The sequence below is a fragment of the Symphalangus syndactylus genome, chromosome 2 (assembly GCF_028878055.3).
Source record: "Symphalangus syndactylus isolate Jambi chromosome 2, NHGRI_mSymSyn1-v2.1_pri, whole genome shotgun sequence".
NCBI lineage: Eukaryota > Metazoa > Chordata > Mammalia > Primates > Hylobatidae > Symphalangus > Symphalangus syndactylus.
In genome coordinates this window covers 144,217,257-144,236,789 of record NC_072424.2, presented here as the reverse complement: position 1 = coordinate 144,236,789, position 19,533 = coordinate 144,217,257, and the positions used below count along the sequence as shown (strand labels likewise).

The window sequence follows — 19,533 nt, the reverse complement described above, 5'->3', positions numbered from 1 at the left end:
GCCTGCGAGTGTTCTCCCTTGCTGTGTCCTCTGCTTCCATCTAGTGGTAGATGTGTAAATTTGCGAGGGAAACTTTTGGGCACTTAAGAGACGCCCCCAAAACCAAAGGTGGAGCTCCTGAGGGCTGTGCATGGTGCAAAGGGGTGCGGGGGAGGGCTTTCAATGAGTGTGTATTTTTTTGGAGGAAGGGTCCAGGGTGTTTATCAAAGCCATCAAAGCCATTTAAGAATCAAGACTGCCCCCCAAAGTCTGGGTAAAACCGTTTTAAATTAATCATTTTGGTAACTCCCATGTGATTTCAAAATGGTAAAATGGTAAAATCGGTTGTGTAGCCTAATTATGTCTAAGAAACGGAACTCTGATGATGCTGAGCGCAGGTGCAGACTGGGCAGGTCACATCATCCTGTGTAAAAATATCCCCAGTGCCACCTGCCGTTTCTCCTCTGCCCTCCCAACCCTAAAAGCTGGAAGATGGGGCTCATCCAAAACAAAGGACAGCTCAGAGCTATTGAAGCACCTGGGGATCCGACTCCTCAGAGGTCACAGACAAGAAGCACACATGCCGGCATTCTCAAAGAAGGGCGAGATGTTTTGGGGTCCTTTATGCTGCTGTAATCTGGGAACGCCTTCATTTTCTCCACATCGTCATCATGCTGATGTTCACTGATGGCTACTGTCTGCTGGGAGCCCAATATGGGCCAGCTCATTTCTTTCTCCCACCACCCCTGTGTAAGGAACTGTCTTCCTCAATTGTACAAACAGGGAAATTGGGGCTGAGGAGTCCAATGACTTGCCTAAGTTCTGGTGCCAGGAAGTAAACCCTGGCTGGCTGCTAGGGAGGCTGAGCTCCCCACCATGGGCTGTAGCATCTTGGGAGAGCTTAGCCGCGTGGTGCTGGGATGGGTGCAACAGGAGCAGGGACAGTCACAGCATTCTCAAAGACCCACAATAACCAATGCTAGGACGCTCGCTGGGTAAAAACAGCTGCACCACTCCAGCCACATCGCCACTTGAAAGTGTCCAATTTTCTAGAATCCCATGCACCAATTTCACTGAGAAATTCATAGCTGATATTGATTCTATCAACTGCCTGACCATGACTGTCTAAATGTGTCTTTTGAGGAATGTGCACAATCTTCAAGATATTCTGTCATCTGGTAAGCAGGGGTGCTGTGAGCACGCCGAACACCTTTTGTGTTATAAAATTTTGTTGTCAGCTTTACTTACAGTCCAATCGTAAAAGACCCCTGAGTATCAAATGAAGCTTGGTCATCCAGACTACGACCCCAAGTGCCACGAAAGCAATGATGTCTGCCTTTCACATTTCTCCCACAACGCTGGGTCACTTTCTAGACTTTAAAAAAAAGATTCAATCCATATTGTTTTCCAAAAGGTTGGTGAGTATTTGTTTAGAAATTTCTGATAGTTTATTTCAAATCAATGAAACACACAAAATTATTTGTCTGACCATGTCCATTTATTTTCTGCAAGCATGCTTGGCTATTTGACAAGTGTCCTCTTCATGGAATACCCCAGAGGACGATCATTTGCACAAAGTGTTTTATGTCATCTCAACGGTAGTTTTTTTTTCTTCCTGGTGGAGCTAGCCATGATGATAATAAATTCATGTTAAATGTATTTCGACGATAATGTGGTCACAGGTATGCAACAGGATGGACAGATAAGAGGAAGGGGACAATAGCGGATTGCAGCCAGGTGCAGTGGCTCACGCCTGTAATCCCAGCATTTCGGGAGGCCAAAGCGGATGGATCACCTGAGGTCAGGAGTTCCAGACCAGCCTGGCCAATGGTGAAACCCTGTCTCCACTAAAAACACAAAAATTAGCTGGGTGTGGTGGCGGGCGCCTGTAATCCCAGCTACTCAGGAGGCTGAGGCAGGAGAATCACTGGAACCTGGGGGGCAGAGGTTGCAGTGAGCCAAGACTGCACTACTGTACTCCATCCTGGGTGACACAGTGAGACTCTGCCTCAAAAAAAAAAAAAAAAAAGAAAAGAAAAGTGGTTTGCTTTAGGAGTCAGGATTACCTGTGGGGGCTCTGACTCCCGTGTGATGGAAAGCCCCTCATTAGGGCACACTGGGCGTTCCTGTGGCCCCTCTTCCCCCTCTCCTCACTCCTGTCCCTGCCTCCTTCTCCACCCCGCACAGTCACAGATGCTCCAGGGGAGGAGATGGGATTTGTAAGAGGAGTCCTCTCCTCTCGTGTCCTGGATAGGAAAGGAGTAGTAGAGGAGCCGGGATTTCCTCCTGGAGCTGGAAGCTGCCCCTGTTCTCTGCCCACACAGGGTTGGCCCAGACGTGGAGCCCGCACAGCAGGCTGACCATGGTGTAGAGAGGATGGGTGTGGGGGCCAGTTAGGAGGAAGAGAAAGGGGTGGGATAGCGTGGCTGCAGAGTGGCTGGAGAATCCTCGTTTAATGTCCAAGTCATTCCAGATTCCCCTGTTTAATTCAGGGGAGTTGACAACATTCTTAATGTTGTTTGCAAGGTAGAGAGTCCAGGAAGTGAGAAGGGAAAGACAGGCAGTGATTCTAAACAAGACAATATGAAAAATTTAGTAATGTGTCTTTTTATGGGGGACCCCAAGCACCGCATACCCTGGATGCACAGTCTCAGGTATGTCCCGACGGCCAGGCTTAGTAGCGCCATCTGTGGGGCACTTCCTTTGAAAAGCTGGTTGCCCTGAGAGTAGGTCATGGAGTGGAATGAGGTGACGGGCGAAGGCACAACATTGTGGCACGTTTGGGATTTTCATGCTATTAGGTATTTTTCTGTAAAAGCGTCATTTATGTTCCATCAGGTCTCACCATCTTTTTCAAGTTATAGAAACAGAATCAAACCTTCTTAAAATTGGCAATTTGTTGGCTCACACCATTGAAAAGAGATGGTTTCTGGTGGGTCTGAATCCCAGGGTCCAAAGCTGTCAGCAGGATGCTGAACTTCTCTTCCTCCTTGCTCGACTCCATTCTCAGGCAGGCACATTTCCAAGGCAGGGCAAGCACACACCCCAGACTTAGGTCATCTGCCAGGCTGGCCATCCCAGGACAAGGGGGCTGATGGCTCTGCAGGAGCCCTGCTAGGGCGTTTCTCCCGGTGGTGGGGGGCTGGGGTCATTCCCACCTGGACTCCATGGAGCTAGTGTCCCATAGAAAGAAAGGGAGCGCTCGCTAGGAGGGGAGAAGGGCTGCTGGGTAGAAACCCCACATAGGCTCACCATACACGCCCAGTACAATACAAACAGGTACATAAATGGCAAAAACAAGTGGCAAAGTCAGCATTAGAAACTGTATTCCTGCCAGTTATTAATTACCGTCCAGTTGGGGACATAAAACAAGAATAAACACACAGAGCTATGATTCTCACCTCGATAAACCGGCCGTTTGTCAGCTGTGTTGGAGGACAGGCGGTGTAGGCTGAGGTGAGAATGCGCACCCGCAGTGCAGGGGTTTCTCTCAGGGCAGAATCGCTGGACCCCTTTCCTCATGGCACACTCGGGAGAAGCCAGCCCCAAAGCTGTGCTGACTCATGACAACCGAGGGCCATGTGAGGCAGCAGAGGCCGCCGGCATCTCCCGTTAGCCTTCTCATTTCATTTAGATGGTGATTCCAATGCTCTGTCTTCTGACACTTGAACCGCAGTCATCAGTAGGGGCAAAGGAGATTTCATTTGAATTCTAGCTTCTTCCTTCATCTCTTATATTTCAGTGGGTATGAGCTAAGGAACAGAGAACAGAAGAGAAATGTGGCAGGAAAAGGCTAAAGGAGAAAGTAGAAAATGGAAATGTGGCCCCTACATTACTGAACGTGCAGCAGTAAGGGTAGCCGTTGTCTCTGCTTTCAACAGTCCTAAAACCACGTTGCTGAGTAAAATCTTCCGGTCACCTCCAAACCATGCTGGCCAAAAAGAGGCTTGGGAAGAAGAAAGGCCTCCTGGACACATGCGCTTCCGGGTTTAAGCCCTGGGACCAAGCATGAGTGGAATTTTAACGAGGTGTATGCGAGCGTATTGCAGGTGAAGATGAAATCTACAGATTAAAATAGCTGGAATGAGCCTCTTCCATACACTAGAGTTTAGAGTCACCTGAAAGCATTTGCCTGCTTGTCACTGATGTGCACCTCGGAAGATAAATGCTGTACATTTGGAGCTTGAAAGAGTGACTTTCTTTCCGTTGAGGTTTGAGGTTGGTGATGGGAACACCATCACTTCCTTTGGCTAAATTTTAAAAGTTGCACAAAAGTTGCAAGTTCCTTTCTTCCGTAGGTTTTCACTACAGGGCTTCCTGAACGCGAAAGAAACTCCTCCAATTATTTAAAATCATGTGGAGATTAATGTTTAGAAACAAAAAGCTCCCAGGCCTGGTGAGTATGGTAGTAATGCCCTTGCTAAGGAACTTGCTCACTGTAAATATGTCCTGTGACTTAAAGGAATTCTTTCTTCGTTTCCATTTTCACAGGGCAAAAGTGACTCAGCTGCCTCCAAGACAAAGGTAGCTGGATCCGCAGAGGTAAGAAGCATTCCTGTGGGTTTGTTTTTTTCCATGCTCATGTGAGTTACTTTTTTTTTTTAAGTTAAACATGAAGTCTTTTTCAATTTATTGAGTTGTTTCACCGTGCCCAGAGTCCAGCAAGGCAAGCTGTGAAGAGCTTTTAGAAGGCTGGACCACTCCACAGGAAAATGTGAATTTTTTGGCATCCTGTGGGGAATCCGAGTGCTTTGTGCAGTAATGTCCTTGTACAGCAGGGGCTGCCTTGCGTGCTAAACTGAGGATGTCATCTTGCCATGCATTATGATTTGAGTTTGATTCTGAATCTGTGCATCACTTTATGTCCAATATTCCTTTTAAAACTACGATGTGCCTTCAAAATAAGCTGAAATTACCAGAGGCAGAAGGGGGCCATGACTGCAAGGCAAACATGGGGTGCGGAAGCTGCCTGGGGCTGTGTCTGCCCTTGGGGTTTGCAGGTTGGTGGCTGACCAGCCGTCAGACTCTAGTATGTGCGGCTCAGCAACAGCTTTCCTAGGAATTAGGACTAAAAGACATAATTTTAGATAGAGGTAGATTTCTCCTATTTCAAGCATCTATCTGGTTTTAATACCTTTATTAATAAGACATTTTTAAAGATGGTTTAATGGCTGTTTTCAGTGCCCTGGGCTGCAACACTCAGGTGAAATGTAGTGAGTTGGTAGTCACGCCACGTGTGGTTGTGACACCGTGGGATTGATCATCTTTGGGGCCGTGCCTCTGAAGCGGTCACAGCAGGCTAGATGGGCCTGCTCCTCGTAGGTGCCAAACGGGTCATTGGAAGTTGGTTTCTGGTTGAGCTTATGTGCATCTACATTGATACCTTAAACTACGCTGTAGTTCATGTGAAACAAAAATACTCCTGATTTTCTGGCAGCTTTCCTGAAGCTAAAAAGCAAAAATATAATAATAATAAGTTTAAAAAGGTCTTCTGAGAACAGCATGAGCTCTGCCACAGGGGTCTTGCTGGGCAGTGGGTGGCCCTCGGAGCTGCCCAGGGAGGGCGTTGCACACGGATGAGGCCACCTTTCCTCAGCCCCGTTGCTGGGGCCTGCAAGTCCCTGATGGGAGAGGCTGAGTCCCACCTGGTTTTAGGTGGTCCCAAATCCTGGGAGAGAGCTCCCTACTGCATTCCATTGCTCACAATGCTTGACATTTGAATTCCACTGTTTTACTTTTTCCATAGTTGTGGTACTACTATCTGGTTCTGAACGCATTTTGCATGAATTGAGTTTCCTTATTGGACGTGGAACTTGTGTTTTGAACTGTACGGTTGATGGCAGCTGTGCAAAGGTGAGGGGTGGGCACACAGAATCTCAAGCTGGTTCTGATTATTTCAGCTAAGGGGTTAGGCAAATGCCTGAATCCCAGTTTGGATTACATCTTAACTTAAATCAACTCAGCAAACAAGGTCTGCTGGGGTTGGAGGAACACAGTCTTCTATTCCTTTCTCATAATCTCTTGTCAGTCTGGTCCATAATCTGTCCAAGAAAAAAAGAGTCAAGCTGTAATTGGTGATTCTTAGCGAAACTTGATGTGGCTTTATCCAAATGTGTGATGAACTGTGTTTCTTGGCAGATGAAAAAGTTTTATTATTATCTGTATCATCCCAATCCACACCTAGCCTGGGCACTCCAAATAAAGATGATGCGTTCCAATACTGGGTGTTTCTCCTCTCTTGGTCATAGCAGTGAACGTTGGGCCAATGGCACAACCATGGGTCTGGTGGGTGCTGCACACTGAGTTCAGGGGGTAGGGTGTGGGTGCCCTTGGAGAGTCGTTCCTTCCTAAATCAACAGCCAGGTGGGCACAGGCATTAACCGTAAGTGCCATAGTTGGAACTGGAAAGTGTTCCCAGGAGAGCGGCTGTTTCCGCCAGGACCCTGTGTCCAGTCACATCCTAGGGTCAAAGCATGGGAGAACCCCGCCATGTGGCCGCAGGGTCTCTGTGGGCTGAGGGCCAGCAAAATCCCCTCCACTGCCTTTAGGCCCAGAGCAGGTGAAACTCCTGGCAGTGTTTCCGGTTTCACCTTGAATTTGATAGGCAGGAACCCGTAGGTTCAGGATCAAAAAAGCAAATCAGATCTTACACAGCATCACCCAGGAGCAGCCCAGAAGTCTGACAAGGTAGGAAAGCAGCAGTGATTGCCAAGTGAAGGCTTTAACTCTCCCTCTGCCAATCATTCTGGTTTTGTTTTCCTCTCTCTCTCCCTCCCTACCCACCTCTCTCTGTACATATTTTTTAAAAGACTCTACAAAAGTTGATGTTCAACAGATTGTTATACCAGTCTCCTGCTGAAACTCCTAACCCAGACTGAGCCTCTGAAGCAGAGGCAGGTGCCCCTGCCGCTTGGCTAAGGAACATTGGGCCGCTCACCAGGATGGTCCCAGAAGCGTGGGTGGCACTAACATAGCAGTCAGCGTCTTTCATGGATTTTGCCTAATAAGTCCTGCAAGGTGCCTCTAGTTTCACAGCTAATTGTGTGTCCTCTTTCTCCATCATGATTTCACTCTTTATTTATTTGCCTTTATAAAAAAATGACTTTTAGAAAAGACACAAAGGAGGTTCCAGTTCCAAGGGGAGGATATTTTGTTTTGTCCATACCCAACCTCAACCAGAATGGGGGGAGCTCGTCCAGGGCCACTGCTGCCCGCTGAGGCCCTCTCTGGGTTTCCTCCTCTTTCTTCCCTTTTCTTACGGCTTTGAAGTGAACACATATGCCCTGTTTTACAGAGCTGCACTGATCCATCGTCTATCGATTGGGTGGGACTTGAACAAAGAAAAAGTAATTGTTCCTCAGATTTCCTGCTGTTGGAAGGACAGAAATGTGAGCACTCTTATTATGGTGCAGCGGTGGCCAAGGTAGCGATTTTACATGTGGGGACGCAGAAGCAGACTCCACAGTCGCGGAACAATAAAACTCCCAAGGTTTGCACCTAAACAGTGAGAGCAGGCTCTGCCGTGGTTAGCAATCCCCGCACACACTCTGTGGCGGCCAGCTGCCTGACACCAGGGTGTGTGTGTGTGTGTGCGCGCGCGCGTGTGTGTGTGTGTGTGTTTGCAGAAGTATTGTCTTTAGTTCTTAATAATTTGGGAAACAATATGTTCTTTTGTCAGGTAACCTGATATGCAAATAAAATAATGAGGTGACAAAGCAACTTAGGGAGCTGTAGTGCGGGGGCTAAGCCTGGAACATTGTGGACGCTCCACACATTCCAGCCGAACGTTCACCCTTCCTGGGTCCCTTTGAGGCTTGCTGGCAAGTGGAGCCCAGTCTGAAGGGTTCCTGGGTGACAGCAGCAGCCCTTAGCTGAGTCACAAAATTAATTTTCCGAGTAGGATCCTGAAGGGAGCGCGAGCTGGCTCCTCCTTCCTTTTTGTCCTCCTCTAACCACGCTTTCACCTCTGGACCGCGTTGATCTGGACCACATTGATCCGCGTGGCCTTTGTGGTCTTGGCTAGAGGAGTGATTTTTCTGTTTTCCTCTGTCTTTTTCATCAAATCGTTCCGGGTCTCTGCCTTGCATACTGAAGCGTGTGAGATGGTAGTCGCAGCTGTATGTTGCTTTTTGATGGCGTTGCTCATGGGGAGGTGATAGGCTACATTAAAAACTGGGCAGAATCTAGGGAATAAAATACAAAAGTCTGGTTCTTCAGTCTCTTTTCAGAGACAAAAATTCCCCGGTGGAGCTGGCTCTTCCCGTAGGTAGCTGAGCCCTTCGTCTTTGCTAGGGCAGCCCCCAGGTCGGAAGGGACCTTCATTCACTCTCCTGGAGGTGAGTTGGTGCAGACTTCTGGGTGCAGCAGGGTTCGGGGATGGGGAGGCACATTCCTTGGACTTGTAAACAAAGGTGAGGGAGGAGAGGCACGTTAGGCCTGCAGGGCCAGCAGCTGGGTCCAGACACTGTGGGGCGAGTGGGGTGCTGAGGAAAGCTTCCAGAACAGGGGTGGCAGCAAAAGGAAATACCTGCAGCTAAAAATGAGCACCTCGCAACCTCTGTGCTCTTCTGCGTTCCATCCCCAAACAACCGCTGAAGAGACAAATTCCGCTTCATTCCTGTAGTTAGTTGAGACACTGGGTGGGCTTTCAAAATCTGTGCATTGCACTTCAGCAGAAACTAGTGCTGTAGTCAGAATTAGAATTTGAGCTAGAAAAATCCTTTGATTGAGGTCATACTTATAAATGTCTTTTTGGGATAGCTGGAGAAAAATCAAACATTAATTTTAGGGGAAAAAAAAGTAGATCCAAAGTTTTATCATATTCAGCTATAGCCCACCTCCTAACTCCCGTAGAAACAGGCAAGATTTTTAGAAAAAGCTTGAAAGGAAAACACACATACACACAAATCCAAAAATTACCAAGGCTTTTCATTAAGTTGTACAGCTATACGTAATTTTTATTTTCTTTATTTTTTAAATAATTTCCAAAGAAATATATATTACTAGTACAATAATTATATTTGAAAATTAAATATAATTGAAGTTATAGGCCTAAAGTTAAGGCTCAGCTTATCCTAAAAAATTTTTAAATAGCACTATACTCATTGAGTGATGATATGGTACAGATTTAAGTTATTCAATATATCTTGGGTTTAGTAACGTGGATAAGTCTTGTATCTCAGGCAATTTCACCAATTGAAGGTATCCTCTATTCAGTGACATGAAAAGAAATATTCAATCCATTAATCAAACAAGTCACTGCCACTTACCAATGCAACCCAAAAGACGTCATCATGATAATTATACACCTCAGGCTACCCAAAGGGAATGTTTTGTTTGGAATTTGTAATTTACCCTGAGAATTTCTCATATCATAATCACAGCCATTATGATATTGACCTTCAGTGAGCTAGAAAGTGGGAAGTGTTTTGTTCGTAACAGGCTGGAGGACTGTGTCAGCGTGAAGAGAGTGTATACTCAACCTCCCTTCCCCTGTTCAGAAAAGCTGGTAGTCGCTGAGTGCCTGCCATTGCCCCAGCAGATTTTTCATAATCACTGTTTCTTTATATTACTATTAGTATTGCCATTTGACAGATGAGGAGATGAAGCCCAAAACAAATTAAGTAAATTGCTCAGTTGTGCATCTAAAATGTGATGCTTAGCCCCATGTCTTTCAAAAAAGTAAGATGCTCTTTGAATTCTCTTCTTTAAATGCCAGCTCCACATCTTACACCTTCTACACCACTTTAAGCCAGCACTTTCTACATCAAGGTCTCAGAAAATAACAGCTATAGGGAATGATGGTTATCCTTTATAATCTACTAAAAGTTAAACAAAGTCGTTATCTTGTTATTACTCCAGGATTTATTGAGCCTCTATGTCTTGGAGCGTACTGTGCCCGTCCCTGAGCTGTGGGTGCAATAAGGAACCTATTTCAGCCCACACTAAGCGGGCAGCAGGGATCTTGGAGATGGGAGCAGGTGCAGGGGCCACAGCTAAGGAGGGCTGGCTGTGCTCGTGGCCGTGGGTCATCACCACGTGTCCCGGAGCATCCTCTAATTGAGGGCTGGTGTGCTGGGCGCACCTGCTGACCTGCAGCCCTGGAAACATCTGGGAGCTTCTCATGGCACTCGACTTTGTGGAGTCCAGTGTCAGGAGCACTGTTTATGAGTCCAGAGATGCTGCACACGCTACCCATGCTGGCCGGCCACATGGAGGCTCACTCCAGGGCTGTGGCTCTCTTCACATGGCCTAACTTCTGCCTTGTTCAGCACGGTGGCTGTTCCTCCTGCCACCTGCCCTGGAGCTGGCAGGGAGGAGAAAGTCCAGGCTGGAGCTGAGAGACCCAGGCGGGGTCGCCCCGTTGGCCATTTGGTCTTGGGAAGGTCATACCACCTTCGTGGGCATATGTTGAGAGGACAGAACTCGGTAGAGAGAACGTCAAGGCTGCGGAAGTGCTTTGTCATTCCTGCATATGTGTGTTGATACACATGTGTGTGAACACACACACGTTGTGTAGTGTGTAAATGCATGAAATACGTAGCATGTGACTGTAGCATGTGTTTACACAGGTGCTTGCATGGCTGTAGGCGTCACCGTGGCGGCCGCTGTCCCAGTCCCTGTAGCACGTCTTCCTCGCGTTGTCAGGGGTTGCGGGCTCCTGGCTGCAGGCTCCTTCTGGTTTGTTTTTCACAGAGTGAGGGCACCCGGCTGTGCCTGGGGAAGTGCAGCCACACTCAATGTGGTCAGTGACAGGGACCCTGACCCCTTCCCAACCCCCTGCTCCTTGCCCCACTCTGCTTCCCCACCTAGGCCTGGAGCTTGGCCTCCTCCAGCCTTCCCGAAACCACCCCTGCCCGCCTTCTCACTGTGGCTGGATTTCACTCCTTCGGCTTCATTGAGCTGCCTTGTGAGGAGGGAAGTGCGGGCCCCGTGTTGTTACACCTGATCCCCGCGTTCCAGCACCTCCTCAGAGCTTGCCATTCTCAACGCCTTCCTTTAGGAAGCACCTGCTCCTCGGCCACCCTGGGCAGAGCCTCCCGCCCTTCCTCCCGCCTCACAGTCTTCCTCTTCACGCGCCCCCTGGTGTCCTTCCCTCTGCCCATCACTAAAATGTCACTGGCCTTAAATGACCCTGACCACACTGTGGTGTGCGATCCCAGGGGTCTTCCCAGCTCTGAGCTCTGAGCCCTCTCACTCACGCCCTCCCCAGTGGGAGTGGAGTCCCAGCACCGCGTGATTCTCAGAGCCGGCAGCGATGCAAGGCACAGGGCACTCAGAAGCCCCGCACATGGCGATTCCTCAAGCTCACAACTCCCCAAACACTTCGCGTTCTTTCTAGCTGAACAACAAGAACCCTAACAGAAGTTGCTTTACAGCAGGTCACGGACAGTGTTGTGTCTGCCACACAATTCAGCATCTGGTGACGGACACAGACAAGGCCGGTCGTGCCGTCGTGGATCTGAAAACGATCTTTAAAGGACTGCTGGGTGCGGCCCTCTTTCTCGAGGTACACGGGCAGGCCCAGCTCTGGTTTTGCTGGGATCGTTTGCAGTTGGTTATTATCATGGGGCCCTTGGGACTTGATTTGTAACAGCGAACTAACAAGGTCGCCGTTCATCTGTGTGGTGCCTCACTACTTACAAAATGCCTTTTCTCAATGCTCTTATCTGTACAGGGAGGAGGTAAAGAAATTGACAGCTCTTTCTTAATTAACTTTTGGTTTCCAAGGTTGTTCCCCCAAGGAAATCCCGGGTTCCCTTTCTTACTCCTGTTTTTCCTTTGCTTTTCTTTGGTAAATCGTTACAGAATACTCACTATGTTCTAAGCACCTTACAATGCGACCTCGTTTGACCCTCACAACCAGATGAAGTAGTCATTCTCATTACCGCTCTCTCCCATTTTACAGATGAGAGCATGGAGGCAATTAAGTTGTACCAGGTAACACAGCCAAGTAGGGGAGTCATGGATTTGAACCGAGCCATGTGGCTTTAGGGTCTTAACTGTGATTCTATGATGCAGACATTTGCTGAAATCAAAGATAATTTACTCTTGCAATTTATTTTGTGGGAATAACATTTTTCCATTTTCTTAATGTAACCCTTTAATGACTCCAAAAGAATTTAAAATTATTCTTGGCCTTGCTTTTTCCATGCTAAGCGAATGCCATCTAACAGGCTTCAGCTAAGCCCAGAAACCGAACCTGTAAGGCAGGAAACGTGGTTCCTTCTATGATCCTGATACTGCTGCGAGGACTTCTCAGTTACTGGGTCCCAAATATTTTTAGCTTAAGACTCTCTGTTTGAAATGTAATTACAATAAGTCACAGACCCCACCTTATAGTAGCTATATTTTTGCTATCCATGCATTGAGGAGAGCTGCTGAAACCATCAATGCCTTCCAAAGAAAACTGAACTTTATTCATGCTTGCAGCTGTTATCACAGAAGCACGTGAAACCGTTTCTTTGACCTACGGAAAGTCACCTCTGTACCTGTGTTTCCACCTGTGCTCTGCAGTAGCCTCGGTGCTCACGGGCCTCAAATCTCATGGTGCAAGGCTCAGGTTCATGGCTTGCTCCCCTTTCCTTGTTGGCTCCTGGAAGTCGGGGCAGAAGTGAAGGTCGTTTCCTGGGAGTGGACAGGATGGGAAGGTGCTATTCTTTCTTCCTGGAGCTGTTGATTTATTTACCTGTGAACTGGGAGCAAACAGGACTTTGATGTGAGGCTGAGTCTCTCAGGGACCGTGGTGCACAGCAGGTTGTAACTCTGCTGCCAGCTTACAGCCCGGTGCGAGATCCTGCGTGATTCGAGATCAGCTCCGTAAGGGAAAATGAGGCCAGTTTCCCAAGATGCTTTCACTCAAGAACATGACTTTACACACTCCATGTGCCAGGGACTACGCCAGGTGTCATGGGGGAATTTGAACTTCATGTTCCCTCCTCTGTTTAACATGCACACACACACACATGCACATAGACATACAAACACACACATGCACACTGCATGAACACACACATGCATACCAATTGCCTTGAACGGTGCTAAGGTTGAGCTGACATGGCTGAGTGGTAAAGAGAGGCCATGATTCGGTTTTGCATCTGAGGGAGAATGTGGTAAAACATGGGGAGACTGAGGGAGGGGAGGACGCGGGGACACCACTGTCCTAGTGCCTGGGATGTGTGGCCTCTTTGGGCCTCAGTTTCCTTTTGGTGAAACCAGTACCTAAGGTTTCTGCCACTTGTCTTGGTCCAGATGGGACAGACCGTGTACCTCTGTGGTGACACCAGGGCCTCCACGTGACAGGGCCTGCTTCTCACTCCTGTCTGCAAGGCTTCTTTCCCATGAGGTCACAGGCAGGGCTATCCTCAGCCACATTCTGGGGGGTCCAGGGGGCTGGGAGACGAGACCGCCCCATCTGGAGCTCTACCCTCCCTGGACTCTTTGTTCTCGCCGTGAAACTGGGGTGCAGGGGATAACTTGTGCCTTCAACACTGCCTCAAATGCGAGCAGACACTTCCCTTCCACTCCATTCCCAATGGGGAGGACACAACCATGCGGTCCCACCTTCCTATCTCCCCGGGGCCTAGGAAGGGGAAAGGTACAACTCACTCCCAGTGATGTCTTCAACACCGGCTAAAATCATCCGTCTGATTCTCAATGGGTCCAAAGATATGGAAGTGAACTACTAGGTTTTTCAGAGGAAGACACAAAATATTGCTTCCAGGCTGAGATGCTGATGGTCTAATGGAAGCACGAAACAGATGCTTTCTGCTGTGTCGTGGTTATTTATTCTTTGGGCTGAATTGTGTAAGCATTTTGGTTCTGCTGCTGGAAGATGGATGCTCACATGACAACAAGAGCAATGCTTTTAAAGCCATAGCCAATACACAGTAATAGCTGCTTTTCACCAATTAGCCAGAGATGTTTTCAGAATAATGTCTTTAAAAATGTATTTGGTAGATGAGTAAGCCGAGATTGTTACGATGATTTCCCAGGGCATAAAATAAAAGGCAGCCAGATGTGGTGGCTCATGCCTGTAATCCCAGCACTTTGGGAGGCTGAGGCGGGCGGATCACTTGAAGTCAGGAGTTTGAGACCAGCCCGGGCAACATGGTGAAATCCTGTCTCTACAAAAAATACAAAATTTAGCCGGGTGCGGTGGCAGATGCCTATCATCCCAGCTACTTGAGAGGCTAAAGTACAACAATTGCTTGAACCCGGGAGGCGGAGGTTGCAGTGAGCCAAGATCGCACCACTGCACTCCAGCCTGGGCAACAGAGAAAGACTTGGTCTCAAAAATAAATAAAAGGCAATTTCTTGCCATCATCACCACGGCAACATTCAGTTCACAAACTCACATCCACCTGCAATTAAATGCCATTAAAAATGAAAGGTTTCCATTGCAAACCCACTAGCTCTCACGTGACCACCATACAGCCAGAGACCAAAGGCCTGATTTATTTTGCTAATGCACTTTCAAAAGTACCAAGTCCTGGAAATTTTCCTTTTAATTCTTATGGAAGTTTGGATTGAATTGCATTTAGGATAACTGTAAATACAGATACCAAAAACCAAAAGACTGTAGGTGAGGATTGTTCAGACTCTTTGCGTCTCCATTTCCCCCATCCGATTCTCCTTTCCCAATTCAGTATCCATGCACGTCGCCGTCAGGCTGGAAATGGGAAGAGGGATTGCCAGTGAGCAGGCTATTTTAAGCGATTCCAGCAAAATATGTGGTGCAAGAAAGAGGAGCATTTTTGGCCGAGCCGTTTTCAAGCTTTCCCATGGCTTGCACTAATCTAACCTGTGCTAGTTTCCTGGGAATGATAGAATCAACCTGGAGTCCTCACAGTCTCAAACCAGACCGCGATGGGGGCGGGGGCGGTGCCCACGTACTCTGTGTGATGATCTTATCACCCTGACATTCAGTAGATCATTTTGGTGAGTTCGTCTTCGATGTAGTTCGATTCCTTGTTTGACTCGGGTATTTTTCCTTTGGGGATTAGACCAGCTCAATATATCCTTAAAAGAAGATGTTTACACAATTGTAAACACAATTTCTTAAGAAGCCTTTTAATTTTACTCTGTGTGCAAAATTACGTAAGGAAATATTTGTTCACCAAAACGAGTCCACTTTCCTCTCTCCAAATCGCCATTCCCCAGGTGCCCCTGCTTTGCCTAAGCTGGGAACATTGCCCTACATGAGCTATGCATCTTTGCCAACCGATTGAATAGGGTACGGATAGCAAAAAGAAACCTTCTGTTTTTATTCCTGTGTATTTGAAACAATACCGGGGCCCCAACACCACACCCTCAAACAAAAATTTAGTAAAAATTTCTAAATCTCAATCAAGCCTGAATACTACATATTTTTAAATTAAAACAAAGTATTTATGAAGGACCACAGAGTTAAGTTTTCAGGACAATATTTTATATTGTCCTCCTTCGACACTCAGAAATCCCCTGCAGTAGGGCTTCACAAAGCACAAACCTCTCTGTACAATGGTGGGAACGGCGCTGCGTTGACCACTGGGTGAAGATACGGACTGGGCTTGGCTGTGTCTTCTGCAGGAGCTGAGGCTGCAGCCAGCGGTAGACGGTGTGAGAAGACGCCAGCAGTGTGTTTCCAGGAAGCAGGAGGGCCTATTTCTGTGAAAGGCTGCACATGTATTTTAAGATTCCAGCATTTTCAAAGGGTAGAATGTGGATGTGGATGTATTTTAGGGAAAAGAAATAGAACTGGGATTGTTTTAAAGCTCCTGATGATTTGACAGAGAGAAGTCAAGGCTGAAACACACCAGCAGCGCTGAGACCCAAATAAAATCATGCAAACGAAATTTGATGAGACTAGAAAGAGCCTTATTTTCTATTAATCTCCCCGTTGTTATAATTTTGGGCCAGCAAAAGTAGCAAAAGGTAATTGAGAAATTTTGGAAGACAGAGGCATTTTCTTCTGTTGCCATAACTTGGCCTGTGAACAAACAGTGCTCTATTCTCAAAGTAACAGCTCAGAAGTGTGACCGTTCTGCTTAGAATTAATATTTGCCAACGGCTTCAGAATAGAAAAAAATGTGTCTATAATGGCAGATGTGTGGCATGTGTTTCTAAAAATGTTACATTATAAGTTCTTAATAAAGTTCCTATAGTGGAAAGCAGGGTTAATAAAAATGATCCCTTAGAAAGTCCCTCAGAAGGACTGACCAAAGCTCCTTTCAGTTGTTATTTACCTGAAGTATGTATGTATCTGCGTAGACCACACACACCTGCACACACACAGGCACACACATGCACACGCGCACACACACGCACACACACGCACACACACGAATGCAGCATTGACCTGGGATAAATGAGTTTTAATCAGCTCTGCATTCAAGGGAAAGAACATACGCCATGTGTGCTCTGGAAGCCACGAAATAGGTGAAAAGTTGTTTTGGTAGAACCCGTTTCCTGAAATAGCAACCGCTGGAGAAAGGACAATTGCACTTCAACTATTTCTGGCTGATTGGGAAGGAAATATTCTCTATCTCAATGTCTTGCAGTAAGGAAGGGGTGGACAGGGCCCCATCTTTTAACACTGCATTGCCCTAAATCAAGGTCATTCCTATCCATTTCAGTCTTAAATTTCCTCTTTGCCTTTGCTTCCTTCTTTTCATGTCCTATGCTTTTATATCTGTTTATTTCCACACCTGCATCCTTAGCTGTGGCCTCTATTGTCTGTCACCTCAAAGGCGATTGTCAGTTGGTAGGTCTCTTCTGTCGCATCTGTAGGTTTTCAGAGGAGAAGGCTATTTATGTATTAACAAGAAGCTATACCAGTAAACAAAGGAAACTCCACCAGTGTCCTGGGTCTGACTCTGAACCTGCACTCAGCAGCTGCCAATCACACAGAGCCCTGGACGCTTCTGGCGGAAGCAAGGCAGGGCTCCATCGCAAGCGAAAGCAACAAAGGGGCTGATGTTCTGGAAACGTGGGAATTCCGTTTTGATCAGGAAAACAAAGCAAATGTTTATGTTAGCCAGAGAGGACATATTCCGAGTTAGCCCGGGAAAAGGTTGTAGAGAGAATGTGCGTGCACGTGCATGTGCCTGTGTCTCTGCGGCGGAGGCATCATCTGGAGGGATAATACAGGGAGATGCCATCCTCGCACCCTTGGTGTGCATTCATTGACCCAGCGCCACCTAAAGAAATAAGCAACCATTTTCATTTATCTTCCTCCTACCACTGCCTCCTCCTTTCAGTTTAAATGACACAGAGAAGGACCGAAGTGTCTTTTCATGCACTGCTAAGGCACGTTGCCAGCCTGGCTATGGGCAGGTGGGCAGGTGTGCATTGAGGAGGACCTCAGGCCTGCCCCTCAGAGTGTCTTTGATGGTTTCTGACATTTGATTGCCTCTAAGTGATGCTTCTGCTTTGCTGGCTTCTGCCAGATGTTGTGTTCCAGCCTACTGGGATTCAGAGCAGCATGAGTAACTTCGCATTCGCATCAGAGGAGATGGCCAGCCTCGGGGCTGAGGTTTTCTCAGCTTCTCTCCTTTGCTTCTGAGTTTGCAAAGCAGGGGTTTTGTCTGCAGCCAGAGCATTTTCAACTCACAGCTGGTGCCTATGAGGGGCAGGACTCCTGGCTTGGGAATCTGTGGCTGCCTGGAGAGGGGTGAGGGGAGGGAAGAGGAGGTGTGCAGGGTGAATGCCTGGTGACGAGGGCGGGCACAGCAGCCCAGGAAGTGATAAAAGGAGTGGCGGCTGCCCTGGCAGAATGGCTGGACGGCAAGGGGAGCCCGGCCCCCGGGCCCTGGGGAGCGCATCATGATGATCAGGCTGCCACACAAGAAGCTGCAGAGACTGTTCCTCAGAAAGGTAAGGGAGGGCTCGCGGGAAATGGGGTCCCAGGGAGCTTGGCAGTTTTTATTTACTGCTGGGAAGTCACGGGTGTGACAGAGCTCGGGCAGCCAGGGGCAGCTGTTTTCTGGGCGGAGTGGAATCGCACAGATCGTGAACACAGGTCTCGGAGCAGTGCCAACAACAGGTCCTCAGGTCTGGCTGAAGTTTGCCTTGTTTTTAATTTATCTTGTGTTTGAGGGTGTGTTTGAGCCCAAGAAAACTTAATGTTTCTGTTCCCAAGTGTATTTTCACAACTGAGGGGAACGGTGTCCGTAATTTTTCTGCAAGTGCAGAAGCAAAGGGGAGAAAATATGACAAAGCTGACGTTTATTTTTACTGTTACTAAAAGGTGAAGTTTCGGGTGAAGAGAACCAACTCTTCAAGAGCTGGCAATTTGCCCTTTAAAAAATTGTTTCTGCTTTTTTTTTATGTGATGGTGAAATGTGCATAAGATTTTTCGGTTTTAACCGTTTTTAAGTGCACAGTTCAGAGGCATTAAGTACATTCACATTGGGCAGCCACCACCACCGCCATCTCCACGACGTTTTCATCATCCCAAACTGAAGCTCTGTTCCCATTAAACGCTCTTCATTCCTCCCACCGTTGAGGTTGCCCATTTTATTTTAGTATTTAGTTTTATTTTATTTTATTTTTTGAGACGGAGTTTCGCTCTTGTTGCCTAGGCTGGAGTGCAGTGGCGCATCTCGGCTCACCACAACCTCTGCCTCCCAGGTTCAAGCAATTCTCCTGCCTCAGCCCCCTAATTAGCTGGGATTACAGGCATGCACCACCATGCCCGGCTAATTTTGTGTTTTTAGTAGAGACAGGGTTTCTCCATGTTGGTCAGGTTGGTCTCGAACTCCTGACCTCAGGTGATCCACCCACCTTGGCCTGCCAAAGAGGTGGGATTACAGGTGTGAGCCACCGCACCCAGCTGAGATTGCCCATTTTTAAGTGAGTTAACCCAAACATGTTTATAATCACATGTAATCACAGTGCATCAGATTAGAATCCAAACCAGGTCATGCTAATTGCTCCTACAATCTGTTGAGAAATTGCTGTTAAGTGTATCTCATGTAATTCTTTTTAAAAAGAAAAAATATGAAATACAGTGTTCTAGAAATCACTGACAGACCCACGGGTATAACATTATTTTGAAAGAAAATCTGTGACTTTCCAACGTGTGCACATTTTTTTTTTTTTTTTTTTTTTTTGAGACGGAGTCTCACTCTGTTGCCCAGGCTGGAGTGCAGTGGCATGATCTCGGCTCACTGCAAGCTCTGCCTCCTGGGTTCATGCCATTTTCCTGCCTCAACCTCCCGAGTAGTTGGGACTACAGACCCCAGCCACCACGCCCGGCTAATTTTTTGTATTATTAGTAGAGACAGAGTTTCACCATGTTAGCCAGGATGGTCTCGATCTCCTGACCTCGTGATCCACCCGCCTCGGCCACAAAATATAATTTTAAGAAATATTTATATTTTATTTTGAAATTACTCCTGGAATAATACTATTTTAAATAATTATATAAGGTGAATGAAAGTTGTTTACTTCAACTTTTGGAATTAAGAAAACTGAGCGTAAAGAAAACAAGTGGCTTATCCACACGTGACAAGCACAGACAGGTCTCTAGGTGTGAATGCCAGCTCTTTACCCAGCTCAGCCCTGAGTCTG

General features: G+C 47.3%; 1 protein-coding gene across 7 annotated transcripts in view; it reads left to right on the top strand.

Annotated features, from left to right (window-relative positions):
- The window catches only part of RPS6KA2 (ribosomal protein S6 kinase A2), a 451,644-nt gene that overhangs the window by 87,969 nt on the left and 344,142 nt on the right, over positions 1-19,533 (top strand). For 4 of the 7 annotated variants that reach the window (XM_063623636.1, XM_055269515.2, XM_055269511.2 and 1 more), the window contains one exon: positions 4,471-4,521. The exons of 2 other annotated variants lie outside the window; for them this stretch is intronic. Coding sequence is in view for 4 of the 5 variants with exons in the window: in XM_055269515.2 (XP_055125490.2) it covers positions 4,471-4,521 (51 nt within the window). In the remaining variant the exon portion in view is untranslated. Of the gene's footprint in view, positions 1-4,470; positions 4,522-17,563; positions 17,836-19,533 lie in introns of those variants that run through there. One more of the 7 variants, XM_055269523.2, reaches the window with a different exon arrangement.